Genomic DNA, 26,206 nt, shown 5'->3' with positions numbered 1-26,206 from the left:
ACAATTTATTTAAACACATCCATTCATTAAAATGATTATTATTCCAAGATCTATTGATAAAAATTAACTTTTGTTTGTGGGAAAACCCCTTTAAATACAGTACTCATATGCAATAAAGCTGTATAACGTACACACATATAATGCGAATATATATTTTACAAACATATATTAGCACACAGCAGGGGCCTTCATGTCCTGCCCCTTCCCAAGAAAACTGCGGAAAATCACCTAAAGAAGTCACTAGTCAGTAATCATAAGAGCGAGAAAGACTGCGGAATTGGAGATAAAGCGAAGTTTCCTTGTCTAAATTGACTTTGTGATTTGGGCAAATGCTCTGCCCCCATTTTCTCTCCGCCTGCCTCTGGCAATAACAGTGGGTAATGTTTTGTATGCCAAGGCAGGCTGTGGAGAGGAAATGTGTTCCTACCATAGTACGGGATTGAGATTATGTTGCTGAGGGGCACGGGCTGCAACGGTAACATGTGGACACTTTATTTAGGCAGGGGGATGATTCATCCAGTGTAGCCGCACAGGTCACACACCCCTATGGCGTGTTTAGAAATACTGATTACATACTATCAGGTAACGGACATAGAAATTACAGGGCCCCATAGCAAAAGATCTAAATGAGCCCACCTTCCTCATACTCAAAAAAATATTTAGCGAAGTAGGCAGGGTCATACCTTACAAGTTTTAAAAACGGAGAGGGACATGTATTGTGACACATACACAACAATTATGCCCCTATTGAAGTTCCTTAGTGTTCTCACCTACTACGATACCCCATGATAGAAAATGATGATCTCAAAAATCCCCCCCCCCACACACAATCAATGTCAATTCCCGCGACAATTTCACACCACAGTTACAATGGCTCATCAGTTCCTCTAGCAAAGTTTGATGACCCCACAGTTCCCTAACACAGTATGATATTGCCACAGTGACCCCCAACACAGTATAATAATCTCCGTAGCATGCAGCTCCAAATGTTCTCCACACCCAGTATGATGTCCCTATGGTTCCTCCACATTCCCTGACTCAGTATAATGCCCCCCACCCAGTATGATATCCAGCACAGACCCCAACTCAGTATGATGGCCCCAATTCAGTATGATTCCCTACACAGTATGATCGCTGCCAGAGTCCTCCTCTCAGTGTGATGACCCCACAGTCTTGAACTCTGCATGATGGCTCCCACAATCTCCACAGTCGGTATGATGGTCCACAGTTCAGTATAATGGCCCCCTCTCAGTTTGATGCCCCAATAAGTACTGAAATTTAGAAATAAAAAAATTAATAAACACTACTCACCTACCCGCGTTCCCCCAGCACCTTGCTCCAATCTGCGCAGCATGGGAACTGAGGCTCGATCCTGTGACCCTAGGCCTCCTGACTCATGGGTGCCATAGCAGTCCTTATGTCTGCTGCCATGGAGAGTACGCCCCTGCATATTGTTTATATATTGGTAACCAACAAATGCAAATATCATCTGTAATATGTCTGTATTGCAGAACTACACTGTGTGCAGAATTATTAGGCAAGATGTATTTTAGAGGATTATTTTTATTATTGATCAACAACTATGTTCTCAATCAACCCAAAACTCATAAATATCAAAGCTTAATATTTTTGGAAGTTTTAGTGGGTTTTTTTTAGATTTGGCTATCTTAGGAGGATATCTGTTTCTGCAGGTAACTATTACTGTGCCGAATTATTAGGCAACTTAATAAAACCAAATATATTCCCATCTCACTTGTTTATTTTCACCAGGTAAACCAATATAACTGCCCAAAATTTAGAAATAAACATTTCTGACATGCAACCCCCCCCCCAAAATTAGTGACCAATATAGCCACCTTTCTTTATGATGACACTCAACAGCCTTCCATCCATAGATTCTGTCAGTTGCTTGATCTGTTTATGATCAACATTGCGTGCAGCAGCCACCACAGCCTCCCAGACACTGTTCCGAGAGGTGTAATGTTTTTCCTCTCTGTTGATCTCACATTTTATGGGACCACAGGTTCTCTATGGGCTTCAGTTCAGGTGAACAAGGGGGCCATGTCATTATTTTTCCTTCTTTGAGACCTTTACTGGCCAGCCGCGCTGTGGAGTTGTTGGAGGCATGTGATGGAGCATTGTCCTGCATGAAAATCATGTTTTTCTTGAATGACACCGACTTCTTCCTGTACCACTGCTTGAAGAAGTTGTCTTCCAGAAACTGGCAGTAGGTCTGGGAGTTGAGCTTCACTCCATCCTCAACCCAAGGTCCCACAAGTTCATCTTTGATGATACCAGCCCATACCAGTACCCCACCTCCACCTTGCTGGCGTCTGAGTCGGAGTGGAGCTCTCTGCTCTTTACTGATGTAGCCTCTGGCCCATCAAGAGTAACTCTCATTTCTTCAGTCCATAAAACCTTTGAAAAGTCAGTCTTAAGATATTTCTTGGCCCAGTCTTGGCGTTTTATCTTATGTTTCTTGTTCAAAGGTGGTCGTTTTTCAGCCTTCCTTACGTTGGCCATGTCCCTGAGTATCGCACACCTTGTGCTTTTTGTTACTCCAGTAACGTTGCAGCTCCTAAATATGGCAAAACTGGTGGCAAATGGCATCTTGGCAGCTTCACACTAGATTTTCCTCAATTCATGGGCAGTTATTTTGCGCCTTTTTTGCCCAACACGTTTCTTGTGACCCTGTTTGCTATTTGCCACGAAACGCTTGATTGTCGGTGATCACGCTTCAAAAGTTTCAAGACTGCTGCATCCCTCTGCAAGACATCTCACAATTTTGGACTTTTCAGAGCCCGTCAAATCTCTCTTCTGACCCATTTTGCCAAAGGAAAGGAAGTTGCCTAATAATTAAGCACACCTTATATAGGGTTTTGTTGTCATTAGACAACACCCCTCCTCATTAAAGAGATGCACATCATCTGATTTACTTAATTGGTAGTTGGCTCTCAAGCCTGAACAGCTTGGAGTAGGACAATATGTATAAAAAGTATCATGTGATCAAAATACAACTTGCCTAATAATTCTGCACACAGGGTATATTATGCATGATTTCACGTACATTTACCTGAAACACATCATAAGTCTGAACGTATGTATCATTGCCTAATATTTTGCCCTATGTGTCTCTCACTTCCTGCCTAACTGTGATGGCCCTATTCATCAATTTGAATAGGAAAACTGATGTAGAACTGTTAAAAATGCATAAAAGTTTTTGCTCAACTCATCTTTGTGCAAAAATGTTGCAACTTTTCTCATTTTTACACAAGCTCCACCAACCGTTTTAAAGGTAAGGAGAGATTAGCCGGTTGCGCATGGCCTTGAACGACCCAATAAGTTCATTATAATTTACTAGCTGAAGAGCCCGGCGTTGCCTGGGCATAGTAAATATCTGTGGTTAGTTATAGCACCTCACTTCTCTTATTTTCCCATCACGCCTCTCATTTTCCCCATCACATCTTTCATTTTCCCCTCACATCTCTCATTTTCTCCCTCACACCTCTCATTTTCCCCCTCACTCCTCTTATTTTCCCCCTCACTCCTCTCATTCCCCCCTAACACTTGTCATTTCGACCTCACATCTGTCATTTTCCGATCACTCCACTATTTTCCCTCACTCCTCTCATTTTGCACTCACACCTTTTCATTTTCACCTCACACCTCTCATTTTCACCTCAGTATATACATGTTTGTCATCTCCCTTATATATAGTATACACCTGTATGTCATCTCCTGTATATAGTATATACCTGTATGTCATCTCCCCTGTATATAGTATATACCTGCTGTGTGTCATCTCCCCTGTATATAGTATATACCTGTATGTCATCTCCTATATATAGTATATACCTGTATGTAATCTCCTCCTGTATATAGTATATACCTGTGTCATCTCACCTATATATACTATATATCTGTGTGTCATCTCCTCCTGTATATAGTATATACCTGTATGTCATCTCCTCCTATACATAGCATATACCTGTATGTCATCTCCTCCTGTATATACTATATACCTGTAGGTAATCTGCTCCTGTATATAGTATATACCTGTGTGTCATCTCCTCCTGTATATAGTATATACCTGTATGTCATCTCCTCCTGTATGTAGTATGTACTTGTATGTCATCTCCTCCTCTATATAGTATATACCTGTGTGTCATCTCTCCTGTATATAGTATATATCTGTGTGTCATCTCCTCCTGTATATAGTATATACCTGTGTGTCATCTCCCCTGTAAATAGTATATACCTGTGTGTCATCTCCTCCTGCATATAGTATATATCTGTATGTCATCTCCTCCTGTATTAGACCTCATTCACACGTTATTTGGTCAGTATTTTTACCTCAGTATTTGTAAGCTAAATTGGCAGCCTGATAAATCCCCAGCCAATAGTAAGCCCACCCCCTGGCAGTATATATTAGCTCACACATACACATAATAGACTGGTCATGTGACTGACAGCTGCCGGATTCCTATATGGTACATTTGTTGCTCTTGTAGTTTGTCTGCTTATTAATCAGATTTTTATTTTTGAAGGATAATACCAGACTTGTGTGTGTTTTAGGGCGAGTTTCGTGTGTCAAGTTGTGTGTGTTGAGTTGCGTGTGGCGACATGCATGTAGCGACTTTTGTGAGATGAGTTTTGTGTGGCGACATGCGTGTAGCAACTTTTTGTGTGTCGAGTTGCATGTGACAGGTTAGTGTAGCAAGTTGTGTGCAGCAAGTTTTGCGCATGGCGAGTTTTGCGCGTGGCGAGTTTTATGTGTGGTGCCTTTTGAGTATGTGCAAGTTTTGTGTGAGGCAGCTTTTGCATGTGTTGCAACTTTTGTGCATGTGGCAATTTTTCCACGTGTGCAAGTTTTGCGTGTGGCGAGTTTTCCATGAGGTGAGTTTTGCACGTGTGGCGAGTTTTGCATGTGGAGAGTTTTGCGCGTGGCGAGTTTTGAGCGGCGACTTTTGTGTTTCGACTTTTATGTGGCGAGGTTGGTGTATGTGTGGTGAAATGTGCGCTGAGGGTGGTATATGTGTTCGAGCACGTGGTAGTGTGTGGCGCATTTTGTGTGTGTGTTCATATCCCCGTGGTGGTGTGGTGATTATCCCATGTCGGGGCCCCACCTTAGCAACTGTACATTATATACTCTTTGGCGCCATCGCTCTCATTCTTTAAGTCCCCCTTGTTCACATCTGGCAGCTGTTAATTTGCCTCCAACACGTTTCCTTTCATTTTTTCCCCATTATGTAGATAGGGGCAAAATTGTTTGGTGAATTGGAAAGCGCGGGGTTAAAATTTCACCTCACAACATAGCCTATGACGCTCTCGGGGTCCAGACGTGTGACTGTGCAAAATTTTGTGGCTGTAGCTGCGACGGTGCAGATGCCAATCCCGGACATACACACATACATACACACACACACACACATACACACATTCAGCTTTATATATTAGATACCACAAAAGTGTCAGAAAATATAGCAGAACTGAATAGAGTACATTTCTGTACATTTGCGCACAGCAGATGAAAGCACATGTCTTAGGCGCAACTTATTCAGATGGAGTCTGCATCAAGACTGGAATTCAAAACGCCAGTCTTTTTTCCTTTAGCTTTCCAATGCTGAAAGGGAAGGGGGTTGTTTGCTTTGGCCAACCCATTTTTATATATATTATTGGGTGATTGGACATCAAAAATGGATTGTTATTCGAGACGGCCTCTTTTGGCCAGAGACAAGAGCAGCAGTTGCCAGGACCACGTGTCGATCTGGAGGAAGTATTACTTGACCATTTGCTGGTTTCACTGGCCATAGTAGGAGTATTTTATAGTCCCCACAGCTTCATGGCAGCCATGTACAGGTAGGTCCAGAAATGTTTGATAGAATCTACATGATTTGGGCTTTGCACGCCATTTGGATTTAAAATGAAATAACTGAGATCCAATTGACTTGTAGCTTTCAGGTTTAATTAAAGGGGTTGAACAAAAGTATATTGTGAAACGTTTTGGAGTTGTAACCATTTTTTCACAAAGCCTCCTCATTTCAGGGGCTCAAAAGTAATTGGCGAATTAACTTTCCCTTAAAATGTTCATTTTTAATACTTGGTAGAGAATCCTTTTCTGCCAATGACTGTCTGAAGTCTGCAAGCCATGGATGTCACCAAACTCTGGGTTTCCTCCTTCGTGATACTTTGCCAGGTCTTTACTGCCACTGACTTCAGTTGCTGCTTGTTTGTGTGTCTGTCTGCCTTCAGTTTTGCCTTAAGAATGGGAACTACATGCTCGATGGGGTTGAGATCTTGTGATTCACTCGGTCATGGCAATATATTCCACTTTGTTGACTTAAAAAACTCCTGTGTTGCTTTTGCAGTATATTTTGGGTCATTGTCCATCTATAATGTAAAGCGCCTTAAAAATAACCTTACTGCATTTGTTTGATTCTGAGCAGAAAGTATCACCCTGTACACTTCAGAATTCATCAGCTGCTGCTCTCATCAATCACATTATCAATAAACATTAGTGACCCAGTGCCATTGGAGGCCATTCGTGCCCATGCCATCACACTGCCTCCGCCATGTTTTACAGAGGATGTGCTATACTTTGAATCATGAACTGTTCCAAGCTTTTTCCATAGTGTCTTCTACCCATCATTCTGGTATAAGTTGTTCTTGTTTCATCTGTCCAAACAATGCTTTTCCAGAACTGGATTGGCTTCTTTGGATAATTTTTGGTAAAGTGTAATCTTGCCTTTCTATTTTTAAGGCTGATTTATGATTTGCACCTTGTGGTGAAACCTCTGTGTTTGCTCTCATGAAGTCTTCTCTTTATGGTAGACTTAGATACTGAAACACCTACTTCCTGGAGAGTATTCTTCACTTGGGTAAATGCTGGGAAGGGCTTTTTCTTCACCACCACTGCTGTCTTCCATGGATATCCAGGCTTTTTTGAGTTCTGAATCTCACCAGTGCACTCTTTTTTTTCCAGAATGTACCAAACTGTTGATTTGGCCACTTCTAACATTTGTGCTATCTTTTTGATGGATTTCTTATTTTTCAGCCTTTTGATGGTCTGTTTCTCTTCCATTGAAAGCTCCATTGACAGCAGGTTGTGGGTTCACAGCACCAGCTTCCAAATGCAAATGTCACACAGAGAATCAGCTCCAGACCTTTTAGCTACTTAATTGATGATGAATTAGCAAGGAAATAGCCCATGCAGCCCATTAAAGAGCTTTTGAGATAATTGTCCAATTACTTTGGTTTCCTAAAAAAAGAGACAACCACATATTGACGGGCTGTAATTCCTAAACCTTTTCTCTTATTAAGATGTGAATACCCTCAAATGAAAGCAGATCATCTGCACTTCAAGCCCATATTGACTATATAACTGTATCTTGAATATGTTTTAGTAAACAGGTAAATTGCCAAAAGTTGTGTCACTGTCTAAATATTTCTGGACCTAACTATATCTTAAATAAAAGGATTTTTGTTTATATATACTAGGTATCTGACCTTAAATTTGATTTAATATCAGAAATCCCCTTTACATTTTTAAGCCCTTTTATCCTTCAGAAAATCGTAATAATGCATGTAAAGGCATGTAAAAGCGTAATAATTTATGTGCATTCTTATAGCCAACATTTTAGTCTATACACTTTGTCTCGCAGACAATCAGGAGGCAATTTGAATCGTTAGACGGAGTGTTTTTCCCTACAGTTACTCTATTGTATATAGTTTTTGCCTTGAAAATGTCTCAATCAAGTTTGAAGTTCCCTTTTCGCTCTGTAATTGTAAGATGTCAGTTCTGAGGTGAAATGTTGACAGTTGCGGTTAAACTATTCAAAAATACTACTAAATCCATCAAGTTAGAAAAATCAAATACTAGGGGCACATTGTGTTAATAGTAACTCTGAAATGGTAAAAATCTACTGCAACTAAAATAACAAAAATCAAAAAGACTCAAATTTAAGGAAAGTTTTAAAATACTCACTTTAGAGATTAAGCTGGTTCCCATGTTCTATGTCTAACATGGACAGTTTGTCGCCACTGAAGTTTTAGGGGGTAATCGATTACAGGATACCTCTAAAATGTTCCTTTACAAGCGCTGAAACCCTCTATTGATTTTGAATTATCTTTTGTGTGCAATTTACCTTCTTTGTCAAAGGAGTTTCACCATTCTTTAAAGTTATGGCGTGCTGCTACAATATGTCATCACCTTATGATCGGTGGGGGTTGGGACAACTACCAATCCTGAGAATGAAGTCAATGTAGCACTGATGTAGCACTGTCACTTTCACTGTTTACACCCTGAGTTAGTGGCGCCTCAACTTCCCACTTTACAGGGACCTGGAGGGTGATTCCATTCAAGTGAATGAAACTGACTGCAGGATAGCAAATTGGCTGGTAGCATCTCTCTACAGAAAAAATTAACCATCTATTATTAGAATCGGTGGAGTGCCATAGGTCAGACCCCAACCAAGTGATGGCATATTATATAATGAGGTCCATTAGGTTCCTTCAAGGTGTCCATCAATTTCATGGGAAATAAAGCGCTGCATGGTACAACTGGGACAGAGTATCCTTGGGATGCCCCCAACACATATATTTTGTAGGTGGAGCTAACAACTTATTTTTCTTGTCTGAAAGCCCCAATACACATTATAAAGCTGTTAACCGATAGTCTAATGCACGGGTGGGAAATCAATTTTCCCAAGGGGCCACATGAGAAACTTTGACTGTTGTAGAGGGCCAAACCAATTGATTGAAATTATTTCTGCTCAATATTATTATTAACATATTAATTATTATAATTATTTTATATTAATATTAATTGCATCACTTATTATTGAGCAGAATTAAGTATGCTAACATCCCCATATATGCCTTATGAGCCAACTCACAGCCCATTATATACCGCAAGAGCCCACACACAGCCCCCTCCATAAAGGTATGAGCCCACACATAACCCCTCTATATATAGTATGAGTCCTCACATAGCCCCATTTATACAGTATGAACCCCCACATAGCCCCTTTATATATTATGAGCCCTCACATAGCCCCCTTTATACAGTGTGAGCTCCCACATAGCCTCTTATATACAGTATGAGCCCCCACATAGCCTCTCTGTATACAGAATGAGATACCACATAGCCTCTCTATATATAGTATGAGCCCCCACATAGCCTCCTATAATCAGTATGAGCCACAGATAGCCTCTCTATATACAGGATGAGACCCAAACATGGCCTCTCTATATGCAGTATGAGAACTACATAGCCTCTCTAGATACAATATGAGCCCTCACAAAGCCCCCTGTATATAGTATGAGCAGCCCCACATAGCGTCCTATATACAGTATGATTCCCCCTATAGGCCCTTATATATAGTATGAGCCCCAACCTAGCCACCTGTATACATTATGAACCCTACATAGCCCCTAATATATACAATATGAGACCCAATACAGCATCTCTGTATACGATATGAGCCCTCGTATAGCTCCCTGTATACAGTATGAGTCCCCACATAGCTTCATATATGCAGTATGAGCCCCCAAACAGCCAATTTTGTACAGTTTGAGCCCCCACATAGCCTCTATATATATAAAATGAGCTCTCACATAGCGCCGTATATACAGTATGAGCCCCACATAGCCTCCTGTATACAGAATGAGTACCCACATAGCCACCTGTATACAGTGTGAGCCCCCACATAGCCTCTCTATATATAGCATAAGCCCTCACATAACCCGCTATATACAGTATGAGCCCCCACATAGTCACCTGTATATAGTATGAGCCCCCATATAGCCCCTCTATGTATACAACATTAGCCCCTACATAGCCACTGGTATACAGTATGAGCCCCCACATAGCCTCTCTATATATACAGTATGAGCCCCCACATGCAAACATCTCATACACATATGAAAAAAATAAAACAACATATACTCACCCTCGCTCCTTGCTTTGGTCTTCGGTGCACTGACTCTCCGCACAGCAGATGTGATGAAGTGATGTAATTGTGGCTGCTGTCTCAGTTGTACATGCTGATTAAATATACAAAAAAGAGGAAAGTCGGCTCACCTTCACAGAAGCCCTCACCTAAGGAGACCTGCAGTGCTGCCGTCCAAGAACCATATGAGAAAATGAAAAAGATCCAGTGTGATTGTCTTCAGTAAAATTAGAAGTCTTTATTAGCAATCCTTAAAAGTCGCAACAGTAGGCATGGGTCTGAAAAAATGTGCAAATAGAGCAAACACGTTTTGGAATTCAATCCTTTGTGTGATTTGCACATTTTTTCACACCCATACATATAGCCGCTTTTAAGGATTAAAGATTAATAAAGACTTTTAATTTTATTGAAGACAGATAAGCTGCAGCCCAGACTTCCTCTTCATGTTTGATTTGTCCGAAGACGGAGACAGTGACGTCAGCGCTAATTGGGCACTGGCGCCATGTGTCACAACAACCACATGGGGGCCCCGGGAGATCGAGTGCCGACACCGTGGGAACATCGTATCACGGGAGGCTTTACTATTTTATGGGGGTCAAATATTTTGATCAAGAAGGGGTTGTCCACTACTAGGACAACCCCTTCTTGATCAAAATATTTGGCCCTCATAAGAACTTGAAAACACTCTATTAAGTGTACTTTGCCAATTATTGCACATCTTGGGAAATTGGGAGGCCCACTCCGGCAGTGGAGCCACCAAGGGAATTTACTTGTCCTCCTGTGGGCCAGTCCGAGGCTGGATAGAATTACTATATCAACCATGACCCAAATTTATCAAACATTGAGTCAAAAATCGGTAATGCAGCCACAAGCAAAGCAAATCTAAAATATTCCTCTCATGATGAATTTCCCCTTCTATATTTGGTTAAAATGCACGACAATCAGTAGAACATTTTTACGAATTATTTTTTTTTTTCTGTCCTCAGGTTACTTGTGATGCTTAGAAGAATGCACAGATCCACCTATCCATAATGCCTAGCAGCATGTCAGGTAAGTTCACAGCTTTCCCAATGGTTACATAGCAGTCTTGAGAAAACAGATTCTCAGGTCCCTAAATAGAAGGTCCAGCATGACGTTATAATTTCGGTGTGACGCATGGACAACATCGTCCAGGGGTTCACTAATAAGAAGAAACACAAGGGATTCTGGCATGTAGAAGGGGGTTGGCCGGGCTCATGAGTCATGACCGGACTCACTCACATCCTGTAAATCTTTTTGCTCAACTCTACTACATAGCTACTGTATCATTAATTACTAGGATACATGTGCCTTCGTTTTTCTAGTTAGAACAAGTCTTATTTTTGAGAATATAATATTCCTATTATTAATAAAGGAGTACCGTAGCTTCAAGTAAAAAATTATAATTTTACCTTAAAAAAAGAGCTTCAATTACGGTCTGTTGTTATAGATGAGGAAATGAAGAATTTTACCTTTCTCTTGAATTTACTGAATTTCAGATTTGTCAATAAAATGCTAAGGTGAATCTATTTACTAACTATTTTCTTACATTTTCCTAAAACAAGTCTCAGACTAACAAATTATTTTATAAGTGTATGCCAATAGTTCAGGAATTACTCACTGATTGATTCAAGGTTTAGACATGAATTTGGTAAAGAAGTCCTGTCGTCTGCTATTCATTCTTTAGCTCCACATTGTAGATGTTTTGTGCTCCCTTCACTTACTGTTTTCTATATTGTAGCAGTTAGAGTTTTGACATTCATTTTCTCATGACAAAAAATGTACCATATTTCACACAAATATCAGTGAGCAGGTACAGACAATCATAAAGTGTGCTATAGTATGCCCTACCTATGAATTGCACATTTCCATGACCATGCTTTCTATTACCTTTGGCTTGTTCTAAGTACAATAATAAAAACTTCAGATCCAGTGATGCCTCATCGCTGTTACTTCTGTTTTTTGATGATAGGCTGTAGTGACATCACAACTACGGCACAAGTTACTGGTGTAGCCACGTACTGGGGTCAGCGCTCTTGTGCTGACTTCATCGGCATCACACTGAGCCAAGTGATTGGCTGCAGCGTTCACATTCAGCAGCCAATCACACTGAGCCCAGTGATTGGCTGCAATGTTCACATGCTGCAGCCAATCACACTGAGCCAAGTGATGGGCTGCAACGGTCACATGCTGCAGCCTGCCATCAAAGACAGAACAACAGCAGAGAGGTGTCACTGGAGCAATGGAAAGTGGGAATAGCTAATTTTATTATTTATTACAAGAACATTTTAATGGGAATACTAAACGTATTCACAGACAACCACAAATTCTCTGCATCAGAAATTATGGCCAAAGTGTAAAAAAACTTTAAATTCGAATAAAACAGAGACATTCTGCAATCCTTTAATTTCAGTGCTAGTTGCACAAAATGTATCAGTATGGGGCACATTATATAACAGATTTGCTGTTTTCTGAGTAAGCTGTTCCGTAGCCCACCTTATAGCTGTAATACATGCACACCACCAGTATTTTCTCCCTAACAGGAATTGATGGGAACCTGACAGGTGATACATGCTGCTTGATCCACTTGCTTGATCCACTTGCAGCCGGTACAGTATTAGGCCCCTTTCACACATCATTTTTTTACCATCAGTGGCAATCCGTCTAATTTTGAAAAAAACTCAGCCGGATACGTTTTTTTTTCATAGACTTGTATTAGCGATGGATGGCCTCACGTTTCATTCGTCATTCACTGGATCCGTCAAAATTTCTCTGTCCGGCGGCCAGAGATAACGGACAAAGTACCGTTTTTTGTGTCCATCGAAAAAGCGGACAGTGACGGCCCATTGCCATCCATCGTTTGCTAGAATGGAAGCCTATGCGCCGGATCCGTCAAATGATGGAATCCGGTGACGGATTCCGGTTTTTTTAACTGAGCATGCTCCATTTTTTTTTTTTTTTTACAAAATTCAACGGATTGTGATTGATAGCAAAAAATTGATGTGTGAAAAGGGGCCTAAGACACTGGTTGTATGATATCAGCTACATATGTTTGCGGCATTCCTGAGAATAGCATACATTTAAAAGCCACCATGAACAGAGCGGCACAGATTAGTGGTATAGGTGGGTTCTCTGCAGCTTCTGCCCCTCCATTGCAGTGGCACACAGGTCTTTCCCTATACACATACATGCAGGGAGAGACCAGTCACTGTATGGGAGTGGGGGGACGCCGTTAAGTCCCTCCTGTCTCACTAGTCTCATGTGCAACTTGGTCCCCTGCAGCTTTTAAACTATGTTTTGTTTGAATCGCCGCAGCATTTCAGAGTCAAACCTACCTGGCTGAAATCATCCTGCAAATGCCTGATACATGCTGCCTGTACGTCGGACAGCATATATCAGCTGTCAGGCTCCCTTTAATACAAATCAAATGCTAACATATAGCTACTAGGATTACAAAAGAACTACAACTTTGTCCTAAAAAAAGCAGTTTCGTGCAGCCACTGTAAAATTGGAAACCTTTGGCTGCTGGACTGGAATAAAAAAAATCTGTTCTTGTTCTCCGGGCCATAAATGGTGAAAACTTTGAGTTGTAAAGGTTTTCTTTATTTTGTGAAAATTATGTATTTTATGTGGTTCTGACCTCGGGGATCGTGTCTTGCTGTCACTGTGTAGATATTCTGATGTACTCTACAGTAGGCTGATAAGGAGCCCATTTAGCAGCGGATCCCCATTCTCATCAGCTTTTCAATGTGATAAAACTAGAAATCCTTAAGTTGCACTGTGTTTGTGTATTCAGCCTAAAATATTTTTTCTTCGTATTTCACAATGTACATGTTAACAGGTACACGGATGCAACAGCACAGACAATGAGGAGACAGTGGTACTTAACAAACAACTATTTATTAGCTAACGCGAATATTCAGCGTCGGACTGGAGTAGTTTGGGCCCACCAGAGAAAATCATTCTAAGGGCCCACCATGCTTAAGGGGTACTAGCTGCAGAGTCTTCCCTCTTTCACTGGATCCTGCATAAAAAACGGTCCGTCGGGCAGAGAAAACGTTCAGAGGACGCATCCCGCGCTGCCCCTCACTGGCTACAATGGAAGCCTATGGGCGCAGGATGCGTCGCTGCCTGTGAAAAGCAGGAATCCAGCAACTGGTCCCGTCTTTTTAAAGAGAGCATGCGTGGAAGAATTTCCCGTCAGGGAAACTCTCTCGCTCGCTCTCTCTCTTTTTACTATTGATGCTGCCTATGCAGCATCAATAGTAACAAGATATAATGTTAAAAATAATTTAAAAAATAAAAAATCGCAGTGTTCTCACCTACCGATGTCCCGCACAGCATCACCGATGCTCCCGGCAGCTAGCGTTCCTAGTAATACATTGCGACTTCTCGCGAGATTTTGCAGTGTATTACTAGGAACGCTAGCTGCCGGGAGCATCGCTGCGCGGGAACGCCGGTAGGTGAGAACACTGCGATTTTTTTATTTTTTTTTAACCTGGTTTGTGTTGTGTATGCATTTTCGCATACACAAAAGGTGCACATAGCCTCGAAGGGTCCGTCAGAAAGACGGGCTCAGTGCACACGTTTTCCACAATCTGCACAGGATCCGTCATTTCAACGTCTTGACGGATCCTGTGCAGATTTTGAAGATGGAAGTGTGAAAGTAGCCTTAGGGTATGTGCACACGTTGCGGGTTCTGCTGCGGATTTTTCCGCAGCGGATTTGGAAAAACCGCAGTGCAAAACCACTGCGGTTTTCACTGCAGATTTTCCTGCGGTTTCTTCTGCGGATTCCTCTGCGGGATTTCAACTGCACTTTCCTATTGGTGCATGTTGAAAACCGCTGCGGAATCCGCAGAAAGAAGTGACATGCTCCTTCTTTTTTTCCGCAGAGAATCCGCGCGGAATTTTCCGCAGCATGTGCACTGCGGGTTTTGTTTTCCAATAGGGTAACATTGTACTGTACACCGCATGGAAAACTGCTGCGGATCCGCAGCGTCAAATCCGCTGCGGATCCGCAGCAAAAGCCGCATCGTGTGCACGTAGCCTAAGTTTCCATCTAGTTAAGCACCCTTATAAGCAGCAGATAATTTTGTGTAAACAAGACAAGTGCTGCCTAGAACAATGATATTCTATAAGCACAGAAAGATTTTATTATTTAGACATGTGCCACATACACACAATAGACACGACACATACACACCAGTCACACGCTAGACACAGGATACCTACATGTGACATACACACCAGTCACACGCTAGCCACATGACACACTCACGCGCCATACATACACCAGTCACACACTAGACACAGGATTAGAGATGAGCGGACCCCTAGATGTTGGGGTCCGGCCGAACAGTTAAAAATGAGTCCAGGTTCGGGTACCAGAACAGTACCTGGACCCTATTCATTTGAATGGGGGGCCCATACATCCAGTGTTTACTCTGTCAGATGCAAGACTGAGCGGCAAACACTGCTTCTGATCGGCGGTAAAATCATTACCGCCAGACAGCTGATGTTCACACGCTATCAAATGATGCGAGCCCGCAGCTGTGATCAGAGGTATAAAGTTTACCTCTGGTCACTGGGGTCAGCTAACCTCATCGAGGTTATGGCAAGTCATTGAGGCTGTGTTCCCAGCCAGGCCCCTGAACTGTGGTGACCTTGGTGAGATCCCCACTAGCGCAGTGAGAAAGTCCCACGGTGCAGAGGCGGTGAACTCACCAATGGGCTTTTTCTCACTCCCCCCTCTTCTGCACACAGCCCCGGATCACCTCTTTTTCCACAAAGCTCATCATCCCCCCTTTTCCACACAGCTCATCATCCCTCCTTCTCCACACAGCCCCTTATCATCCCTCCTTCTCCACACAGCCCCCTCATCATCCCTCCTCCACACAGCCCCCTCATCATCCCTCTTTCTCCACACAGCCCCCTCATCATACCTGCTTCTCCACACAGCCCCCTCATCATCCCTCCTTCTCCACACAGCCCCCTCATCATCTCTCCTTCTCCACAGCCCCTCATCATCCCTCCTTCTCCACACATCCCCCTCATCATTCCTCCTTCTCCACACATCCCCCTCATCATCCCTCCTGCTCCACACAGCCCCCTCATCATACCTCCTTCTCCACACAGCCCCCTCATCATCCCTCCTTCTCCACACAGCCTCCTCTTCATCTCTCCTTCTCCACACAGCCCCTCATCATCCCTCCTTCTCCACACAGCCCCCTCATCATCCCTCCTTCTCCACAAAGCCTCCTCATCATCCCTCCTTCTCCACACAGCCCCCTCATCATCCCTCCTTCTCCACACAGCCCCCTCATCAGCCCTCCTCCACACACAGCCCCATCATCCCTCCTTCTCCACACAGCCTCCTCATCATCTCTCCTTCTCCGCACAGCCCCTCATCATCCCTCCTCCACACAGCCCCCTCATCATCCCTCCTCCACACAGCCCCCTCATCATCCCTCCTCCACACCGCCCCCCTCATTATCCCTCCTCCACACAGCCCCCTCAACATCCCTCCTTCTCCACACAGCCCCCTCATCATTCCTCCTCCACACAGCCCCCTCATCATCCCTCCTCCACACAGCCCCCTCATCATCCCTCCTTCTCCACACAGCCTCCTCTTCATCTCTCCTTCTCCACACAGCCCCTCATCATCCCTCCTTCTCCACACAGCCCCCTCATCATCCCTCCTTCTCCACAAAGCCTCCTCATCATCCCTCCTTCTCCACACAGCCCCCTCATCATCCCTCCTTCTCTACACAGCCTCCTCATCATCCCTCCTTTTCCACAGAGCCTCCTCATCATCTCTCCTTCTCCACACAGCCCCCTCATCATCCCTCCTCCACACAGCCCCCTCATCATCCCTCCTTCTCCACACAGCCCCCTCATCGTACCTGCTTCTCCACACAGCCCCCTCATCATCCCTCCTTCTCCACACAGCCCCCTCATCATCTCTCCTTCTCCACAGCCCCTCATCATCCCTCCTTCTCCACACATCCCCCTCATCATTCCTCCTTCTCCACACATCCCCCTCATCATCCCTCCTGCTCCACACAGCCCCCTCATCATACCTCCTTCTCCACACAGCCCCCTCATCATCCCTCCTTCTCCACACAGCCCCTTTCAAATTACATGAAATAAATACATCCTCTGACCACTCACACTGAATTCTGAGTCTTCATTCCTATCTGTGCAAGGGTCCATTGTGCAGACCCTCATTCCTCTCCTTACACAGTTCCATAGTGCAGCCCCCTCGGTCCTCTAGTAGTCACAGGGCTCCAGCAGCCTCAGTGAGCACAGTGCTGCTTCCGGCTATCAGGTCACTGGTCTGATGGAGGCCCCGCCTCTTCCAGTGACACCATGCCCTCAAACAATCAACTCCGTTCTAGACGTGCAGTGTCAGTCTCACAGCCTGTGGCTCTGTGCTGTGCGGGTTATTCTATACCCGGTGCTGGCCATCTGCACGGCTCAGCACCAAGTGATGTGAGGCGAGAGCTTTCTATCACCTGCTGCTGCCGCTTCTATTGATCTCATGAGCACTGCGCAGCTGAGAGAGCGGCGCGAAGACATAAGTAGAAGCCGCAGCAGGTGATGAGAAATCTCTCACCTCACATGTTACTGAGCAGTGCAGACGGCCAGCAGCGGGTGTGGAATAACACTCACTGCTGGGTGCATGCAATCATAATGCACTAAATACAGGACAGCGTCTGGTGAGGGGGAGGGCCCCCTGGGGGGCGGGCCCACCGGAGGATTCTCCGATCTCCCGGTGGGCCAGTCCGACCCTGCGAATATTTATACATAGATATTACTAGGTTTTTCACCCTTAAATGTTTCATTTCACCAAGCAAATTCAAATATTAGACAAAGATAACACAAGTAAGCACAAAATGCAGTTCTTAAATGAAAGTATTTATTATTAAGGGAAAAATAAATCCATGACCGTTTAACCCCTTAGATGCTGCTGTCAATAGTGACTATGGCAGCTATATGGTTAACAGAGTGTGGGGTATCCCTTTTTAGCGCCATCGGCACCCTGAGATCATGATTGTGTGGTCCTGGTGTTTGCCATGACAATTCACGGCCAAATGACGACCTTAGTCTGCCAGCTATAGGTGTCTGTTCAGAAGTTAGCAACATTTAGGTGGTAAAAATTACATTTTTCTTTCCTGTCCTGAAACATTGCTTTAATTCCTGAAAGCACCTGAAGAGTTAATAAATTACCTGACATCAGTTCTGAGCATGTTGAGGGGTGCTGTTTCTAAAATGGTGTCACTTTTGTGGATTTTCCAATATATGGTCTCCCAAAGTCTCTTCAAAACTGAATAGGTCCCTAAAAAAAATAAGTTTCGTGATTTTCTTTGAAAAAATGAAAAATTACTGTTACCATTTTACAGCTTCTAACAAAATAAAAGAACATTTACAGATGGTGCTGATGTAAGGCAGAGAAGAGGTAAATGTTATTTATTAACTATTTTGTGTGGTGTGATTGGATTAAAGGGATAATCATTAAAAGTTTAAAAATTTGGTAATTTTTAAAAATGTTTGTCAAATTTCTGATATTTATATAAATATGGGCAAAACATATCAACCCAATTGTTTGCATTGACATAAAGTACAATGTTTCACAAAAAACACCAGTTTAAAAAGTACTGGGAAGTGTTGAAACATTCCAGAGTTATTGCCACATAAAGTGATTTGAAAAATTTGGCCTCATCACTAAGAGGTTAATATTCAGCAGAATGAAGTCTGGTGAACAGTTGCTACTGTTAATACATGTTACGATAGGTCTTATTGTAGCGTACTGTTACCTTTAGCAGATAATCAAAACCATATACTGTATATACTCGAGTATAAGCCGAGTTTTTCAGCACATTTTTTATGCTGATAAAGCCCCCCACTGCTAATACTCGAGTCAGGGTCCCACAAGATGGAGGGGGAGCGGCAGTGGGGGAGTGGCGGGCCACAGGAGGCAGAAGCTAGCTACTCTGGCTAAAGCCTGTGCCTACTGCTAAAGACAAATGAATATTCACTGCGCAGGCAGTGAATATTCATTTGTCTTTAATAGCGGGCTCAGTAGTCTCAGCTGCTGGCTTCCTTCAGCTGCCGGGCAATCACGTGTGCCTGCTACTTAAGGGAATGAATATTCACTACCCTCCACTCCCATGAGCGTGGAGAATAGTGAATATTCATTCTCTTGAGTAGCAGGAACGTGTGAAAGCCCGGCAGCTGCAGGAAGCCCGCTACTAAAGACCAATGAATACTCACTGCCCTCCACGCCCATAGTCCCAGCGTGGAGAGCAATGAGTATTCCAGCAGCTGTCCTCGGCTTCGTCCAGGAAGCATTTCTAAGCAAAACGTGCCTTGGTTATGGTGGGTTCCAGCTTATTGTTCTAAGGTAATTATACCTCCTCTTGTCCTGATATCACACAATAGGCTTCTGACTGCGTTGCACTATTTCATACCCTTGGTACACTATGTATATATCTACAACTATGCTGCTACATTACAGGGCGTAGTGCAATGTGACTTGTGCTACTACTTTCGCCTACTCATAGTCTGAGATTTCTATTTTTTCACTGTGATTGCAATTATAGTGTGTATATTGTACTCATGCTCATGTAGTAGTCACGTTTAAAATATTTATGTACATATATACAATATGATAACTAACAACTATTAGTGTCTTCAGTTCACCTATTTACTTATTTTTGTATATATTTATACAGTAAAATCTTTTTGTATTGGAGGTTTTTGCCAGGACCTTTTACTTTTAACTATTTTCAGGTGTACTCACCTTTTGTTCTGTACTTGTGGTGTTGTGCTTGACTTGTTTTATATGAATTTACAATAAACTGAATTTGTAATCACTTACTCTAGCCGTTGTTAAAGCAATTTTTTTTGGAGCATTATTGGTGTTTTGCTTTATGGTCCCCACAAAGCCTCCCAAGAGTTTAATATGCCCATACTCTCAGTATAATGTAACCAGAAATCCCTGCTACATAGCAAGATGTTCCCACAGAGCCATCTTCCACAGTAAGATGTCCTTAAACAGCTCCTCACGCAGTATGAAGTCCCCACATAACCCCTTTATATAGTATTAAATCCTCGCACAGCCACCTTACATATTATTATTTCCTGCACAGCCCACTTGCATAGTACAGTGTGTCCGTAAAGTCATGGTGCACTTTTGACCAGTCACTGGAAAGCAACAATAAATAGAAATGTGAAATCTGCTCCAAATAAAAGAAAAACTCTCCCAGTTTCATACCTATTCAGTGCACTTCGATGTGGGCTCCATTTGTTGCCCTACACACATCCAAACGATAGTGAAGTTCTTGCCACACACGGGTAAGGACGTCTGGTGTAACAGGGTGAATAACGTCTGTGATTCTCTGTTTTAAGTGATTAATGTCGTTGAAACGTTCAATGTACACATGCTGCTTCACATAACCCCAAAAGTAAAAGTCTAAGGGCGTCAGATCTGGGGATCACATTGGCCATGGCTTGACAGAACCCCTGCCTATCCACCCTCGGGGGAATGTTCTATCCAGAAACTCATGAACAATGGTGGCGTAGTGTGGAGGAGCGTCGTCCTGTTGAAAGATGACACCTTCTGGAAATTATGGCACTGCATACAATTCCAACATGTCAAGACACGTGTTTGCCGTCACAGACTGCTCCGTGAAAAAAAATGGGTCTATCACCTTATCATGCATCAGGCCACACCACACGTTCAGTTTAGGGGTGTTACGTTCGTACTCAATGTAGGCATGAGGATGTTCAGCAGCCTGTATTCGGACGTTATGGCGATGAACATGTCCACAGATATGGAAGGTCGCCTCATCGCTAAACACAATCTTCTGCAAAAATCTTGCAACACTGTTGATCTCATGAAGCATACACTACCGTTCAAAAGTTTAGGGTCACCCAGACAATTTTGTGTTTTCCATGAAAACTCATACTTTTATTAATCAAATGAGTTGCCAAATGAATTGAAAATCTAGTCCAGACATTGACAAGGTTCTAAAAAAGATTTTTATTTGAAATAATAATTTTCTTCTTCAAACTTTGCTTTCATCAAAGAATGCTACCTTTGCAGCAATTACAGCATTGCAGAACTTTGGCATTCTAGCAGTTAATTTGCTGAGGTAATCTGGAGAAATTTCACCTCATGCATCCAGAAGCCCCTCCCACAAGTTGGTTTGGCTTGATGGGCACTTTTTGTGTACCATATGGTCTAGCAGCTCCCACAACAGCTCAATGGGGTTGAGATCTGGTGACTGCGCTGGCCACTCCATTACAGATAGAATACCAGCTGCCTGCTTCTTCCCTAAATAGTTCTTGCATAATTTGGAGGTGTGCTTTGGGTCATTGTCCTGTTGTAGGATGAAATTAGCTCCAATCAAGCGCTGTCCACAGGGTATGGCATGGCGTTGCAAAAAAGGAGTGATAGCCTTCCTTATTCAAAATCCCTTTTACCTTGTACAAATCTCCCACTTTACCAGCACCAAAGCAACCCCAGACCATCACATTACCTCCACCATGCCTGACAGATGACGTCAGGCACTCTTCCAGCATCTTTTCAGTTCTGCGTCTCACAAAGGTTCTTCTCTGTGATCCAAGCACCTCAAACTTGGATTCGTCTGTCCATAAGACTTTTTTTCAATCTTCCTCTGTCCAATGTCTGTGTTCTTTTGCCCATATTAATCTTTTCCTTTTATTAGCCAGTCTCAGATATGGCTTTTTCTTTGCCACTCTGCCCTGAAGGCCAGCATCCCAGAGTCGCCTCTTTACTGTAGACATTTACACTGGCATTTTGCATGTACTGTTTAATGAAGCTGCTAGTTGAGGACCTGATTGGCGTCGATTTCTCAAACTACAGACTCCAATGTACTTGCCTTGCTGCTCAATTGTGCAGCGGGGGCTCCCACTTCTCTTTCTACTCTGGTTAGAGCCTGTTTGTGCTCAGTAGTACACACCGTTGTAGGAAATCTTCAGTTTCTTGGCAATTTCTTGCATGGAATAGCCTTCATTTCTAAGAACAAGAATAGACTGTTGAGTTTCACATGAAAGTTCTTTTTTTCTGGCCATTTTGAGAGTTTAGTGGAACCAACAAATGTAATGCTCCAGATTCTCAACTAGCTCAAAGGGAAGGTGAGGTTTATAGGTTCTCTAATCAGCCAAATTGTTTTCAGCTGTGCTAACATACTTGCACAAGGGTTTTCAAGGGTATTCTAACCATCCATTAGCCTTCTTACACAGTTAGCAAACACAAAGTACCATAAGAACACTGGAGTGATGGTTGTTGGAAATGGGCCTCTATACACCTATGAAAATATTGCATTACAAACCAGACGTTTGCAGCTAAAATAGTAATTTATCACATTAACAATGTATAGAGTGTGTTTCTGAATCATTTAATGTTAGCTTCATTGGAAAAAACTGTGCTTTTCTTTCAAAAATAAGGACATTTCTAAGTGACCCTAAACTGTTGAACAGTTGAAAACCCGAGCAACGAGTATATTCGCTCATCACTACTTATGAACTGTAGTCTTGCTTAGGTGTAATTGTCGAGCACATGCATGCACAGATTTTTTAGGGCTCCTTAGGTAGCTATCCCGTATAACCTTTACAGCCTCGTCACTGACTGATGGCCTACCATAACGGGGTTTCTCCACCAAACTGACGATTTCCTTCAACTGCTTATTCCACTGAGTAATGTTATTCCTATGTGGTGGCTAGTGTTGAGCATTCCGATACCGCAAGTATCGGGTATCGGCCGATACTTGCGGGTATCGGAATTCCGATACCGAGATCCGATACTTTTGTGGTATCGGGTATCGGTATCGAAACAACATTAATGTGTAAAATAAAGAATTAAAATAAAAAATATTGCTATACTCACCTCTCCGACGCAGCCTGCACCTTACCGAGGGAACCGGCAGCGTTGTTTGCTTAAAATTCGCGCTTTAACTTCCTTACGCGAAATCCCGGCTTGTGATTGGTCGCGCGCCGCCCATGTGACCGCGACGCAACCAATCACAGCAAGCCGTGACGTAATTTCAGGTCCTTCAGGATTTTAAAATTACGTTCCGGCGTTGTGATTGGTTGCGTCGCAGTCACATGGGCGACGCGACCAATCACAAGCCGTGACGTCACGGGAGGCTGGACACGCGCACATTTTAAAATGCGCGCGTCTCCTGCCTCCCGTGACGTCACGGCTTGTGATTGGTCGCGTCGCCCATGTGACTGCGACACGACCAATCACAACGCCGGAACGTAATTTTAAAATCCTGAAGGACCTGAAATTACGTCACGGCTTGCTGTGATTGGTTGCGTCGCGGTCACATGGGCGACGCGACCAATCACAAGCCGTGACGTCACGGGAGGCAGGAGACGCGCGCATTTTAAAATGCGCGCGTGTCCAGCCTCCCGTGATGTCACGGCTTGTGATTGGTCGCGTCGCCCGTGTGACTGCGACGCGACCAATCACAACGCCGGAACGTAATTTTAAAATCCTGAAGGACCTGAAATTACGTCACGGCTTGCTGTGATTGGTTGCGTCGCGGTCACATGGGCGGCGCGCGACCAATCACAAGCCGGGACTTCGCGTAAGGAAGTTAAAGCGCGAATTTTAAGCAAACAACGCTGCCGGTTCCCTCGGTACGGTGCAGGCTGCGTCGGAGAGGTGAGTATAGCAATATTTTTTATTTTAATTCTTTATTTTACACATTAATATGGTTCCCAGGGCCTGAAGGAGAGTTTCCTCTCCTTCAGACCCTGGGAACCATCAGGAATACCGTCCGATACATGAGTCCCATTGACTTGTATTGGTATCGGGTATCGGTATCGGATTAGATCCGATACTTTGCCGGTATCGGCCGATACTTTCCGATACCGATACTTTCAAGTATCGGACGGTATCGCTCAACACTAGTGGTGGCGCTTCCTTATAAACACACCGATATTCACGTAGCACTTTGGTCACGGATTCGAATTTAGCGAGCCACAGAACTCACTGAACTTTCCTCTGTACCGTCCACATCTCGACTGGCATGGAAAACTACACAGCCGGCATAAGCTTGTGGTTGCATGATGTCACAGACCTGGCAGTGTATTAATCAGAGTTCAGTTTATCAGGGGTTAATCTGACTGGCGGCTCAGCAACAGCTTAAATGATTTCGTGTTGTTTGATTGGTTCTTGTTATCTCTCCTTATGAACAGGTCTGATATGATTAGGCCAGAGAAAGGGCGCCAAAATGTAAACTATAAATGGATCATGTGACTGGTCAAAAGTGCACTGTGACTTTGCAGACTCACTGTATGTTGTCCCCAAAAAGCCCTCATCACAGTATGATGTCCCCACACAGCCACTCTACATGGTGTGATGTCCCCAGAAAGCTCCCACACAGTAATACAGTATATCCCCAAACAGGCCTTTTACATAGCATTATATTCTTGCACAGCCCCCTTGCACATTATTGTGTCCCCATACACCCCCTTGCACAGTATTATTTTCCATACAGCCTTGTTACACAGTGTATAGTGACATCATTGCACCTGCTGCTCTATTGGTCTATGGTCGCACAGGCTCAATGATAGTAGAGGGAGTTGACTGCTCCCTGTTCCACCATTATTTTTGCCAGTACCTGCATCTCGAGAATGCAGATATCATTGACAATGAGTTGCAGGGTGGGGGTGGCCGCATAGTGCAGGATGCTATGATACCCAGCTGTTTTTGCTGTCCCGGTCTGCACTGGAACAGGCAAAGGGCCACATTTTGCCCAGTTCTGCTGTTAGCTAGGCACTCTGGAAATAATAGGGTTACAATTCTGAACCCTGCAGATAGGAAGAGCTGTTATTTGGTTTTCTGTTTATTATGTTGTTTTAATAATTTGCTTTCAAGAGCACACAGGTTTTAGGGAACATTGAATATAACTGTTATGTGCTTTAGAACACTTAGTACTTTTTCCTTGACCCACATTTTCAATAATAACAAGAAGTATAAAGCATTCACAATATGGAGTGTAAACCTGTTAGCTATAACATTATAACCACCTCCCTAATGTTGTGAGGATTACACTTGTCACGCTAAATCAGCTCCGAATTAACAAATCATGGTGTCATATGGTACGTGACATGGCGGCAATAGCTGCAGATCTTTTCAAAGATAACCTTTCACCACTTTTTACATGCTAAACAGACGACATCATGATGAATGGCGTCATTCTGAATAAAAGATTGTTTTTTTAATTTCCATTTAGAAGATATGAGCTTGTAAGATTTAGATACTAATTTCATCATCAAATACGATTAACAGAGATTCTTCTCTGGTGGCCTTTGCTTTTTCTCCTGTATGAAATTGCCCAATCATAATCAGGCAGTGTAATACACAGGGAAAAAGAAGCGTTCTTCCTAGAGAATTATAGAATAAGCTTTCTAACTGTGATGTGGTAAGACTCATATGTCTATCTGGGTCACACTAGATCTCATGGCAGACTGTACAAAGGCAGGAGGAGGAGGCCTGCGTTGTGTGTCATTGCATAGTGCACATCACACAATGTACATCGCGCAGGGACTGGGTCTTTTGAGTTGTGGTCAGGATACCCACAGTTGGTCTTGGCATTGCAGTCTGTACTAACAGTCAATGTTGGATGTGTAGAAGTGGTCTTTGAATAGATTGGACAATGCTGTGCCTGAATATGTTAGGACATCCCCCATTAACCAGAGGAAGAGGCAAGCTTAGGTGTCAGTTTATTTAAAGATTTCTTAAATGAGTAACAGATGAATGGAAAAATGCAAAGTTCTAAGAAAAATATCACTGAATAGTTTTATGCAACATACCATTGTTGATAAAGCTGGCATGCCAGAGAGCCGACTGTCCCTCGGTAAGGCATCGTGGCCTGTGTGATTGTGCTTTATAACTCATGTATATGTTCAGAAGAATAACTTTGTTTTACCAGAATTCTGCCTTTAACTTGCATCCAGTTATACTTCATATTCTTATGTAATTTTAATATTTCTTATGACGTTGCATTCTGAAATTCCAAAGCGTTCCATTTATGAACCTCCTTATTAAAGGCTATTGTTTTCGAAATATTTTATTCTCTTTTTTTTTTTTTTTTTAAGCAAATGTTCTGTGTAGAAGTTAGTGACAATTATTAGTAACCAGTGGTGATGTGTGAACCTGTTATCCGAGCATGCTCGGGTGTTATCCGAGTATCTTGG

General features: G+C 43.1%; 1 protein-coding gene across 6 annotated transcripts in view; it reads left to right on the top strand.

Annotated features, from left to right (window-relative positions):
* The window catches only part of THRB (thyroid hormone receptor beta), a 505,570-nt gene that overhangs the window by 350,974 nt on the left and 128,390 nt on the right, over positions 1–26,206 (top strand). For all 6 annotated transcript variants that reach the window (XM_077268912.1, XM_077268915.1, XM_077268916.1 and 3 more), the window contains one exon: positions 10,937–11,000. In XM_077268912.1, the coding sequence (XP_077125027.1) occupies positions 10,982–11,000 (19 nt within the window). In that variant the 5' untranslated portion in view covers positions 10,937–10,981. The remainder of the gene's footprint in view (positions 1–10,936; positions 11,001–26,206) is intronic.

The sequence above is a fragment of the Ranitomeya variabilis genome, chromosome 6 (genome assembly GCF_051348905.1).
Source record: "Ranitomeya variabilis isolate aRanVar5 chromosome 6, aRanVar5.hap1, whole genome shotgun sequence".
Lineage (NCBI taxonomy): Eukaryota > Metazoa > Chordata > Amphibia > Anura > Dendrobatidae > Ranitomeya > Ranitomeya variabilis.
This window is presented reverse-complemented; position numbering and strand designations above follow the sequence as displayed.